The following is a 12,746-nucleotide window of genomic DNA, read 5'->3' on the forward strand; positions in this document are numbered from 1 at the left end:
AGGTTTAGGTTAGATATCAGGAGGCGCTACTTCACGGTCAGGGCGGCTAGAGTCTGGAACCAACTTCCAAGAGAAGTGGTGCCGGCTTCTACCCTGGGGGTCTTTAAGAGGAGGTTGGATGAACATCTTGCTGGGGTCGTTTGACCCCAGTATTCTTTCCTGCGATGGCAGGGGGTTGGACTAGATGATCTGCTCAGGTCCCTTCCGACCCTAGAAACTATGAAACTTCACTGCAACTATACCAAGGATGTATTTGGCCTTGGGTGGCTGGTTTAGTATGTGATTGCAGGCAGTCGTCATAGGAGTAAGGTGGTTTGTTCATTTCCCCTTGCACCCTGCATTGTCTGTAGACAAGATGAGTTTTTAAAGCAAAAACTGTCTCTCACTGTGCGTTCACACGGTACCTTAAGTGACAAAGCCCTTGATCTCAGCCAAGGTCTCGAGATTCTACTATGGCAGGGGTTTTCAACCTTTTTAAATAAGTGTACCCCTGGCAGGTGGACACAGGGGAGTGGGGGGATAGCAGCCATATGCAAGCTTCCCCCCGGCCCTGCTCTTGGGAGGCAGCAGCACAGGTTGGTGGGTGGCGGCGCTCCGTCACCTTCCACATGTACTGCCTAGGGCCTACCTGCATACCCCTGTGCTATGGTATATTTCAAACCAGCATAATTTTATTATTTTTATTATTTTTCTTTTTTTTTATTGTTATTCCAAAGTCAAAGGAGAACAGTATGTTAACTGGTATCCTTGAGTGTTCATTGTGTGTTTATATGCTTGCATGAGTGGATGAATTTACTCTTGTTCTAGCTGGGGATTAAATGCCCAAATCTGTGCAGACTCACATAAGCAAAATGTCTCCCTTCAGTGTAGGGTCTGAGTTAAATTTATGTTTTGTTGTTAAAAAGCATTCAGCGTTCAACTTTCCAGCCTGTCTGAGGCAGGAAGTTGATTTTCATAGCTGGGATTACACTGCTTGGCCCTCATTGTCTTTTTGATTTCAAGACAGGAGTAAGTGTAAATTCCCAATCCGGTTGGATATAGACATGTGCAAACCAATAGCTTCTTGTACAGGGCTCTGGGAAGGCTCCTGAGTCATCAATTTACACAGTTCTTCATGTTAATAATCAGCCCGAAGTTGTCACAGACTGACGAGAGTAGGTCCATGGATCGTTGCATGTCAGCCTGTGAGCCTTTGCATAACGCACAATCATCAGCGAAAAGGAAGTCATGCAGAGTGACTGTCTGGACTTTGGAGCATGCTTGGAGCCTGCGCAGGTTGAAGATGTCTCTGTCAAAACAGCACCTGATCCCCATATCAAGGCCATCATCTTGGAAAGCATCTGACAGCATAGCAGAGAATACCATGCTGAAGAGGGTAGGTGCGAGCATGCCCCCCTGCTTGATGCAATTTGTGGCTGGAAAGGTATCAGCAGAAGAAGACTGAAGTGATGTTTCAACCTGCACCTGGCGCAATACCCCAGGAACCACCCATCTCAGTTAAAGGCCAACAACTGTCGATAGGTGACAAGCTTGCCTATCTAGGTAGCATGCTTTCCCATGCTGTCCACATCGATGACAAAGTCAATGCAAGATTAGTGAAAGCTAACATGGCCTTCGGCAGACTCCTTAAGTCAGTCTGGGACTTCAGAGGCATCAGAATTTTGACAAAACTGAAGGTTTGCAAAGCTATCATCCTTCCAACCCTGCTTTATGCCTATGAAAACTTGACCATTTACCAGCGTCATGCCAAGAAACGAAACTACTTCCACTTGTGCTGCCTGCATAAGATGCTAAAGATCAAGTGCCAGGACAAGATTCCAGACACCGAGGTGCTTGGAAGATCAACTCTCCCCAGTATTGGCACCCTGCTGAAACTGCCACAGCTAAGATGGGCTGGCCATCTCTCGAGAATGCCTGACACTCGCTGCCAAAAAGTCTTCTCTGGTGAACTGTCAAATGGAGTATGCTTTCATGGTGCACCAAAGAAGCGGTACAAGGATACCCTAAAGGTGTCCCTAAAGAGTTTTGGCATCGACCCAGAGTCATGGGAGCAAATCGCTTGCCACTGTTCATCCTGGAGATCCCAAATCCAGAATGGAGCAACACACGGCAGAACCGATGAAGAAACGTGCAGCCAGGAAAATGAAAACTTCCCATATCCCGTCCTCATCATTCTCCTGCCCCTGCTGCAGCAGATTGTTCAAAGCAAAGATCAGACTTGGGTCACTTACGTACTCATGTGACCTAGCCTCCACCCCACTTCATTCTTGTCTCTCTCCCTTTTTTCTCCTTTTCCTTTCTCCTTCCCTTCCACCCCCACTTCTTTTCTCTCTTCTTCCCTCTCCTCCCCCCCCATTGGATGCAGTTGTGTTTGCCCATGAAAGACAAAATGCTGCTACACAGTTCCTCCCAAGCCAGAAATGGTTATGTCCTGCTGTTGCTTCATGTGAATAAGACAGTTCAGCTCCATTGTTGAGCTAACACGTGGGTAAATAAATGTTCCTTTAATAGCCCTAGTTCCCCAAGTGTAAAATTGGGATAGACAGCACTGCCTTACCTCAGAAGAAGGCTCTGAGGAGGAATACATGAAATACTGTGGTAATAAGGAACTAGGGCAGAGCCACGATCCGCAGCCTGCATGCTCCAGATAGGGACATGCAGGCAGCTGACCAGAGCTCTGCCCCAGCTTCAGACCATGCTGTCACTACTGCAGTATCCCCACCCTATAGGGCAGTGGTGGGCAAAATGATGGATCCAGCTAGCAGCTGGACTCCATTTCCAGCAGGCCTTGCCCATATGGCTGGGGCCAGTTCTCATGGAGACCTCAGCAGCAGCAGCTGTGATGGTGCAAAGCTGGGGTTTCTGTGGAGACCAGTGCTGGCAGGACGCACAGCAGGGTGGGGATTTTGCAGTGGTGACAGCATGGTCTGGAGCTGGGGCAGAGCTGTGGTCAGCTGCCTGCATGTCCCTATCTGGAGCATGCAGGCTGCAGATCGTTGGCTCTGCCCTAGCTCTGGACCACACTGTCACCACTGCAAGATGCCAGCCGGGCTTTGGAGCAGTTGTCTGCCCTGCTGTGCACCCTGCCAGCAGGCGCGGTGCTAGGAAGGGTTTGGAGGGGCTATTGCCACTCCAAAATTCCCTGTAGCCACTCCTCCCAGCAGTGCTGCTGCTGCTGCCTGCCCTGCTCAGGTGGTAGCAGCTGAGGCTGACCTGCTCCCGCCTGTGGCACAGCCCCACCCTTAACCCCCCCACCAGGAAGAGGCTGGCACTGCTGCTACCTACCAGTGCTGCTGGGGCCAGTCTCCATGGAAACCCTGACCCTGCACTATCCCAGTGTGCCTGCTGCTGGGGCCTCCATGGAAACCGGCCCCAGCCACATGGACAAGGGCTGCTAGGAAATGGCGTCCAGTGCTGGCTGGATCTGGCCCATGGGCCAGACTTTGCCCACCCCTGGTGTAGGGTGATGTTAATCCTAAATTCTAGTTTTACTTGGAGGAAGTTGGTCAACTTTGAATTCTCAGTTATTTTCCCTTCCCAGAATCACTTCCATAAGGGTGTCCCTGACACAAAATCTGCTTTCAGAAGGTAGCAGCAGACGTATCCATGTTTGAAATGGATGTTTCAGTCTGACCTTCTCACAGGTGGTTCGGTTTCTGTGAAGAAGGAGGTGCAGTTCTAATGTAGGCTTGTTTCTCTTTGAACCTGTGCATGTGGCAGATGCTTGCTTTGATCCTAACTGACTAGCACAGGCCAAACACTAAGCTCTTCCCATGCTGAGGGAAAAGGGAAGAGTGTTTCAAAAAGCACTTATCTTCATACAGATACTTTGGTTGCCGCTCCATCGGAGATTGATCTCATGCCACGATTCTGTTTCTGCCAGCTCCGGTGAAGTCTGTTCAAGGTTTACTAGTGGCATTTGTATGCATGAATCTGTCTTTGAGACCTAAGCTGAGGGAAGTGCTGGTCTGTGAGCTTGTGGTTGGATCAGCAAATGAAGTGCATCCTTGTGCAGGGCGTTTCTGTCCCAAATATCCAGCTGTTGCTCCTGCTCATTCTGCTTCACTGATGGTAACTAAACTCTACTCAGATTAAATCCATACCGCATTGTGCTTTAAGTGCTAGCCACAGCTGGTTCCTTCCTTGTACTTGCGGTGGGCCAGTAGGGGGTGCTTCTGCACTGAGCCACTCACCTCACTGCGCCCAGCCACCTTCCAGGCTCCAAGTGCCTCCAAGTGCCTCCCTGGCCAAACATGAGGCACCCCAACCTCCTTCCTGGAGCACACCCTCTAGCCTAGGGGTAATGCCACCACCACCTAGGCTCTAGAGTAATCCGGGCTCTGTGCCCCCTTGAGGGTACTTGACCCACTTCAAGAACTTGGGGTGCTTCCCTCAGTCTGAAGCACAAGCAGTGGTCTCCCTTAGCTGAACCAAGGGGACCCCAAGGCATAATCTAGACCCACTCCCAATAAGTCTCACACACTAGGTACAAAGGAGAACTTCATTGGTTACAAGGAGTAGGTTTGGAATAGGGTACAGGGTAGAGCAGTATCAGAGAAATCCTTTAGAGCAAACAGGGTGGCTGGATAGCCTTGGATGATCACGCATCTGAGTTACTGCAAGTTGTGTATCTAGTTAGATCTCAGGTAGCTCACTCACGGGTATCATCTGGAGGCAGGTGGAGATTCCCTCTGGAGGCAGGCAGTTCGTTGATCTTGAGTTTCAGGAGAGAGAGAGCAAGTTTCAGATGGTCCAGTTCTTGTCTCTCTGAGTTCTCATCAAGGCTACTGCTCTTCCTCCTGGGCAGTCCCTAATTTGTATAAACCTTATGACCTTATGACCTCATTTACCTAGTCAGCTGCCAGCCAATCAACTTGAAATGCATCACTGGTTGCTGGGCAGATTGCCAGGGCCTCTAGCCCCCTCCCAGTCAGATTGGCATGGCTTAAAACAATAGGGAGTGTAAGCCCCTCACCCAGGTATGTGATGCCAGTCAGGTAGGCAGAGGGAGCAGGTTTCCCCCCCTCCTCAGGAATGTATCCAGCTCGGGTTACAACTCAGGGTCACCTGAGAGATGGGACAGAGGAGTCTGCCCCTTGCAATGCCCATGTTAAGCAAATTGTCACGTAGCAGAGTTTTTGGGGAGAGACAGAGGGGGCATTCTGCCACAGTACTAATGCTTCCCTTGCTGCCACCAGTGAAGCTGTGGTGAAGGGCAGCATGGCTGGGGAAATTTTAAAGAAGTAAACACAGTTTCAGCACAGCTTGTTACTATTAAAGTAGAGATCTCCCCCTTCTGACCACTGTGTCAGATACTCTACTCTCTCTTTGTATGTGTGGGCACAGCAGGAGCTGTGTTTCTTCCAAATTGCCATGGGAAGCTTTCACTGTAGTGGGATTTTTCTGTGCTTTCCTCCAAGATCCTCATGGCTGCTGATGCACCTTCCCTGCCCTCTGTTGTAGGTAGAGGACAGGGCATAGTCATCTGAGCTTCAGTGCTGAATTTGGAAACAGGAGACATAAATGTCTCAACAAGCCTCCAAGGGTTTCAGGCATTGAATGCAACTTGGATTTTTGCATTGGGTTTAAAGCCCCCAATTATCTATGACCCCTGCCCATCAGGGAGCATGCGGGATCTGTTCAGGGGTAAAATACTAATGACAACTGGTAGTGCAAAGATCCAGTTGGGTTTGCAGAGACAATGGGATCATTTCTTTGAGCAGTTCCCTATTGCCTCTCAGCACTGTCGGTCTGAGTCTGTTGTATTGATATTACAGCCTCATAGTGGTCAAGTCCTTTAGTCTTGACATGAATGACATGACACTTGCCACTCAATTTGCTGCACATCTGGTCAGTGTTGAGACAGTAGGTCTTGCCCTTTGACTGCATCATCCTTGCTCTGCTGCTTCCTTTCTTCCCTTTGCCATATTTGGATTCTGAATCTAGGGCAAGCTCTTTGGAAAGTGGCTCACTTGCTGTTTTTCTCTTGTATATCAACACTTCCTACCCATGTCCTGTGGCTTTAAATATACCTGTGAAACATGTCATCAAGTATTCAATGCACAACCAGAAATTTCCCTCCACTTCACTAGTGCTGCATCCATGATTTAAAAAAAAGAAATTATATATGTGCAGTAGGCACAGGCGTTCACTGGAACCCCTTGGTTCCTAGTAATTACCAGTATTTGGTTTAACTGTTTGTGGTTAATCTCTGGCCGGTTCCAGCAGGACAGTAAGGGATCTTGAAGTTATTTCCATGCCTCTTTTCAGAAAGTCATGTTGTCTAAGCTCACGCTTGGGGACGGTTCCAGGCTTGTTTTCTTGGGCATTCAGAACATGTTCCAAGTGCAGATTACCCAATGTCCCAACCCTCCTATGTCCCTTAGCCCTTTCAGAAAACCTATAAACAGTTGTTCTGGTTAAGAGAGTTTTACTATTGCTCTGAATTTGGAGCAGTAGAGCAGTTAAGATGCTGTTGTGATGCGAGGTCATTCAAGTACCTAGGTGGCCAGTAGCTGCTTGCCTTGTTAAAATGAGCCGTGTAGAATACCCCTGTAGCCCACCAGTGCAAGGTCAGCTAGTTCCCCAGAGTAATGGTTACCACTGAGCTCTAACACTGCATACATACTAAGTCCCAGTTTTGTTGGAATAGATGGGGATCTCTGAGACATACTCCTCTATAAATGCATCTCTGGAGCTTTTCCATACTTCGATAAATGGCCCCTTTGAAGCTAACAGTTATATAGATACATTGGCAAAAGTGCAGAGATCAAGAATGGTAAAAAGTTTTAAAAACATGACCTTGGAAGGAAGGTGGAAGGAGTTGTTTCTTTTTTCTTTCTTCTTTTATTTTTAGCATAGGACAAAGTTAAATGAAGGGAATAAAGAGGAGAGTGCTCAATTGTCCACCATGTCCAGTGGGGGAAGGATGAGGAAAAAAAAAAAAAAAGCTTAAAATTTGTAGCATAGATGATTTGAGGTAGATTTTAGGAAAACCTTTCTAGTTATAGTTTGGCACTAGAACTGAGTAGTGAAGAGGAGTGTACAATCTCCTTCACTGGAGTTCTTTAAGGTCACATTGGACAACCATTGGTCAGGAGTGGTGGTCTGGATATACACTTGGGTCCTGCTTTGGAGCAAGGAGAGGCACTTGGTCCTTGAGGTCCTTTCCAGCTGCATATTTCTATGATTTTCTATCATACTTGGAACTGTTCTTCTCCGAAGACTTAAGTTGTAATATCTCATTTATCTACCCATCTTCCCTGCAGGGCTGAGGATCTTAGTCTGCATCCTTTCATGGTTTCTAACACTTGAGGGGGGTGTCGGGGAGGAACTGGCTGCACTAGTGTCTGCTCCTCCCACTCAGCATGGGAGTGAAATGGGTCAACAGCTGGGGGGTGTGATAAGGAGAGGAGGCGGAGTGCTCCACCCAGCACTGAAGCTGGGGAATATACAGCACAGTCACATGCTCTTTGACAGAGCAAAGGCTGCTTATAATTTCAGAGAATAATTGGCATTTGTACATCTTGCTCCTCGGTGCAGTTTTCCTGGGGGGGGGTGTTATTCTGGGTAGAGGGCAGATGGCTTATTGGCAACTTCACATTATCTCACCGGAAGACGAGTGGGAGCTGTGCATTGGCCCTCATCCCAAGAGGGTGACGTGGGGAGATGGCAAGTAACCAAAGAGAAAGGTGGGGAAAAAGATAGAGGGAAGGAGGACATCAGGAAGAAGAATATAATAGGAGTAACTAGGTAGGTGATGGTGGAGGAAGAGAAGAGAAGTAGTGTGAGCCATAGTTTCTCAACCTGTGGTACATGTACCCCTGGGGCTACGCGAGAGCCAAAAACCCCCATAGCAAGGGGGCGCCGTCACTTCCACACTGCCGCCAGGTTCATGCCCGGCCACTCGCCCCTCACAAGCCGGCCAGTAGTTGCTGCAGGAGGGCAAGGGCAGGCACACAGATACCCGTATACTCCTTGCTAACCTAATTTTCTCTCTTTATCGTGCCTGGGCTTGCCGGGGGGAGGGCTGCCCCGCTCCCTCCTGCACTGGGATTGCCCCATGACTTGTCCCACCTGGGCCCCGGTTCATTGCACCTACTGAGCAGGCTGCTGCTGCAGGCTGGGGCTGGCAGCAGCACCAGGCTCTTCCTGGCGCTCGAGGTGGGCTATGGTGATGGGAGGGGGGCTGCTGCCACCCCAATATTTACTGTAGCCCTTCCCAACCTGCCCCCCATGCCGCTGCCAAACTCTGGGAAAAGTCCAGAGCTGCAGCTGGCCCCTGCCTGTAGCCAGCCTGGGCTCTGAGCAGCTGCAGCTGACAGTGGGCAGGCTGCAAACAGCTGCACCGGGCTCCGCAGCGCCAGCATCAGCTCTATGTTGGTGGCTACTGCACGCATGCCTCAGAGCAGAGAGCAGGGGTAGGGTCTGAGGCAGCACAACTCACCTCAAAGCAGAGAGCAGGGGAATGCATGCAGTCGCTGGTGTGAAGCAGATGCCGGGGCTGCAGAGTGCGGTGCAGCTGTTTGCAGCCTGCCTGGCCTGCTGCAGCTGCCTAGAGCCCAGGCTGGGTACAGGCAAAGGCCAGCAGCGGCGCCAGGGTTTTCTAGGCTGAGCTGCCTTAGGGCCCCCCACCTCCCCCACCATCCACTCCGAGGTACGTGATGCCAGAGCAGCTCTTTGTAGCCTCCTGGCTGCAGCCAGCCCGGGCTCTGGGTAGCTGCTGCCAGCCACAGAGCGCAGGCTGCTTGCAGCCTCCCAGCCGCCTGCTGGGAACAGCCTGGGCTACATGGCTGGCAGCAGCTGCCTCCTTGTCTGTCTGTCTTTCTCACCCTCTTTTCCTTCTCTCAAAACTATGGCAAAAATGCGGTGGGCTGCACATTGTACAGCTCTTTAAATTCCTCGGTAATAATTTGCTGGTTCAGCCCTCCTAGCTTTGGCCAACATCACCTCTAGCTCGGGTATATACTTGAATTGTGCACCCTGGTGTAAAAGGTGGGGATGCTACCCACACCACATCAGACATCTGTCATATCACAGCCTTATATACACAGCCCTTTTTCCAACATATGGCACACATTAGTCTGTAAATATAAAATCCCTGGAAAAATGAGTGTTGGGGTACTTATTAAAATTTTCAGAAGTTAGGGGGTACTTGCTACATAAAAGGTTGAGAAACAGTGGTGTGAAAGATGAAGAGAGCTTTGGGCTCTGAGTCAAAGCCCTGTGCAGTCCATAATCTGCCCATTGAGTTCAGTGGGTTAAGGATCTGGCCCTTGGAACAGTAATTTGCATTGTTTTGAATAAAATGCAAAATTGTGGGTAGCTTTAGTCTGAGAGGAAAACGCAACCACTGAAGGGGAGGGGGAAGTGAAGGGAAAGCACCGGCACAAGGCATTTTAAAGTCAGAAATAACCAATGTGATCATCTTGCCTGCCTTCCAGTGTAGCCCAGACTACAGAACTGCACCCAGCACCGCCTTTACTGATCCTGTTATTTCTGTTTGTGCTGGAGTGCGTCAAGGTATGGTCAGGCAGAAGGGAAATAGGAGGGGCGGGGGTGAAGGGCACTAAAAATATGTTCAGAGAAAATCTGCTTTGTGCATTATTTTGAATCTGATATTGACAGTGGCTGAACTGATTCCAGGCCAGAAGAAATCCAGAGCTTCCCTTGGCAGGTATGTGCGTGTCCCAGGCTCTGAGACCCATTTTCATTGCTCTGGGAGAACTGTCAGGAGGCAGATGAAAATGAATACGCAAATCTGTTTGATATTCCTTTTGGATGCATGATTTGCAAAGCAGCCTCAGGGAGTAGGGCACCAACGTCCTGCTGATAATCAGTGGGATTTGGGCACTGAACTGCTTCTAAGCTATGCTGAAAATCCCAGCCTAAAAGTGCCATGGCCTTTTTTATAAAATTAACTTAGCTCCAGAATTTTCTCTTGAGCTATTACCTTCTTCTGTTAACAGGGTTTATTCTCATTGACTGGACTGTCTTTGTGCTGTTACAAGGGCTTTGGTTAATAATCTGTCCTAGACTAAAATGATACATGGAGTTTCTCAGCATCACAGCCCAAGAATTTGATGTTCTCCTTCAATGTATATGTATGACTTGATAATATACTATTACTACTGTCTATAATTCTGCAGTTGTTGACTTTGTTAGGTACCCTGGCTACTATGGACACCAACTCATGATCAATATAAGTGGCAAGTGGAAGGAACATCATGTGTTATTCAACTGCCTCTCTCATTTTAATCATCTGTACAGTGATGTTAAACATTTTGTTTCTGTTTTCTTTTTCTCCCTAGTGTTCCAAATCTGCCAGTTGCGATGCCGAAGTCTAGCAAAGTGAACCAAGCTTTGGCAGGTAACAAATCCTTCCCAATTATTATTTTTTTATTTAGATTTAGTATTGAAGGGACTTCCTTTCCTTGCTTTCTTCCTTAGTTTTTGGTAAGAACGTGGAGCCTCTTGGTGTACATTCAGCATCTCTGGTCCTGGAACCCCTTGTGACTGTACAGCAGGATAGGAACAGAATAGTTGCCAAGGAGCTGATTGGTTCTTTCTCAATCCCACTAATCCTGTGGTAATTAATTGGGGTTGTGGTGCCTTACTTCCTTTGACAATGACATAGGATTGGTGTTAGCCTCATATTTTATGGTACCACAGTTTATAGGCTTGGTACCTGTAAGAGCAAAAGGAAATGCTCCAATGTATAGTCTGATAACAGCTTAGTTGTTGAAATCAGGCATATGCAACTCATTCAACAAGACTCTGGCATATGTAGACTTAATGGTACGTAAGGCAGAATGAATCCATCAAACTCTCCTGTAGCTGCAGTAAAAAGTATATTAAAAGGTTGCTTTGGTCAGTGAAGTCAGCAGATCTGACTCTGTCCACACACAGGGCACACATCTGGCAGGGAAGAAGGTGCCATGTGAACAGTCACTTTTCAGAGTAGAACTGCACCTTAAAACTATACATGTTGTGTTGATAATCCTGCACACCTGTGGTTTTCAGTGAAAGCACTTTTACTTTCGAGTCCCAAAGAGTAAAAAATTGGTGGGTATGCTTGCTGTCTCTTAATATAACTAGTGCAAAGCACCTGGGATCCTGGTTTGGCAGTGTCTTTAAGATTGCGTACTCTCTGGATCCTATGATGCTTTCTCCAAAGTAACACGGTCCACCTGCATAAAACATATCACAATATATTGCCCTTCCTCTCAGTCTAGGTGGGGGAAAAACTGCTACATCATCTTTGTTGTTGACCACTGCTCCTCTTGTATGACAGGACATGATTGAAAACTTGAGAGAGTCTTTCATTCCCCCTCCCCTCCCATCCTTTCTCCATGTTTTTTTAGAGTGTAAGCTCTTAGCAGCTTGTAGACTTTGCTTATAAGTTTATGCAGCTGTCCGTGCCATTTTGTTTTATGGCTATTGGATCACCTAATTCCATATCAATATGTAACTACTCTTCTCCTGAAGGTGGGAATATAGGTTTCTTGAGAGAAATTCCTCAATTTGGGTGCCTCAGTCCACTGGCATCAATGCCACTTGATGATCCTGACTTCATTGTTGATGTTTGCAAAGCACTAAGTACTTAATCAGTGTAGTATAAATAGTAATAGCAATGACATATGAGAAATCTTCAGAGAACAGTCATCTTGTTGCCATATGTAGTGACTATGATGGCTTCAGTTTATTGTAGACAAACACTTGTCTGGGGTGGTTTAAATGGGGATATTTTGTCTTGAGTTGTAGTAGGTGACCTCCTGAGTTCCCTTTCTGCCCTATTTTTCTATGATTCTGTAGTCCAAGATAGATCAAAACATAGTGCCTTAGTATATTGCTGTAATCCGCCTATATTAATAAAATTGTTGCTGGCATATTGTTCCATATATGAATAGGTCATTTTCCATTTGGAGCAGATGCCTGGACTCGATCAAATTGTTATGGTATGATATGATCTAATATAAAGGAACCACGGGTGGTAACCAGTCGATAGCATCTGTGTTTTGCCCTCATTCTCTTTTTCTGAAGTCACTCTTGCAATCAATTCTCCCATTGTTGTCAGGAGCAGAGGGGAAAAAGAGAGAATAATTAATTTGGCTAATGACCTTTAGTTTAAAGCTGGAGCCAACATGAATGAAATCATACATCCAGCAGTTGATAAGATGTGTGCTGCACTGTAGAGGTTCAAAATGGTTAGGTTAGAGTAAGATCAGTAGGCAAATGGTGGCTTCTAACAGGCAAGCAAGCTTCTCTTTTAGATCTGAATCTTCAGAGGACACCACTTTGATTGGAACCGAGGGCAGCAATCTTTAATGGAAGCTCTGTGTTGCCTCCTGTTAAATGTTGCAGCCTGTAAAGATGCAAGACAGTTATGACTGTTTACAATCTTTCTCTCTTTTTGAGGGGTGGGGGGTGGAAAGGGAATCTATACTGTAAAAAGTTGCAGAAGAAAGTTCTGTGGAGATTCATCAGCCTGTGCAATGAAAAAATATATGAAAACACTTATGATGCAGAACAGACAATAGAGGCTTGGTGACAGTGTTATTGATATCACCGGTGCTGATCTGGCCAGTCCTTTGAATTCATGACCTCTTCTTCTGTTTGGCTGTCCATTTCAAGGTCCTGTCTTCAAACTTGTTCTGTTCTAGTTTAAAATCCGTAGTTGATCTTGAGTCTTCAATTTTTAATTCTTCAGATCACTTTATAAGGCAAAGGTTTCTTCTTTGACCCAT

At 47.3% G+C, this 12,746-nt stretch overlaps 1 protein-coding gene across 11 annotated transcripts in view; it reads left to right on the top strand.

Moving 5' to 3' along the window:
- DTX2 (deltex E3 ubiquitin ligase 2) overlaps window positions 1-12,746 on the top strand; it is a 60,522-nt gene that overhangs the window by 17,569 nt on the left and 30,207 nt on the right. For all 11 annotated transcript variants that reach the window (XM_019545395.1, XM_019545396.1, XM_019545397.1 and 8 more), the window contains exon 3: window positions 10,311-10,369. In XM_019545395.1, the coding sequence (XP_019400940.1) occupies window positions 10,311-10,369 (59 nt within the window). The remainder of the gene's footprint in view (window positions 1-10,310; window positions 10,370-12,746) is intronic.

The sequence above is a fragment of the Crocodylus porosus genome, unplaced genomic scaffold, assembly GCF_001723895.1.
Source record: "Crocodylus porosus isolate Cpor-Errol unplaced genomic scaffold, CroPor_comp1, whole genome shotgun sequence".
Classification (NCBI taxonomy): domain Eukaryota; kingdom Metazoa; phylum Chordata; order Crocodylia; family Crocodylidae; genus Crocodylus; species Crocodylus porosus.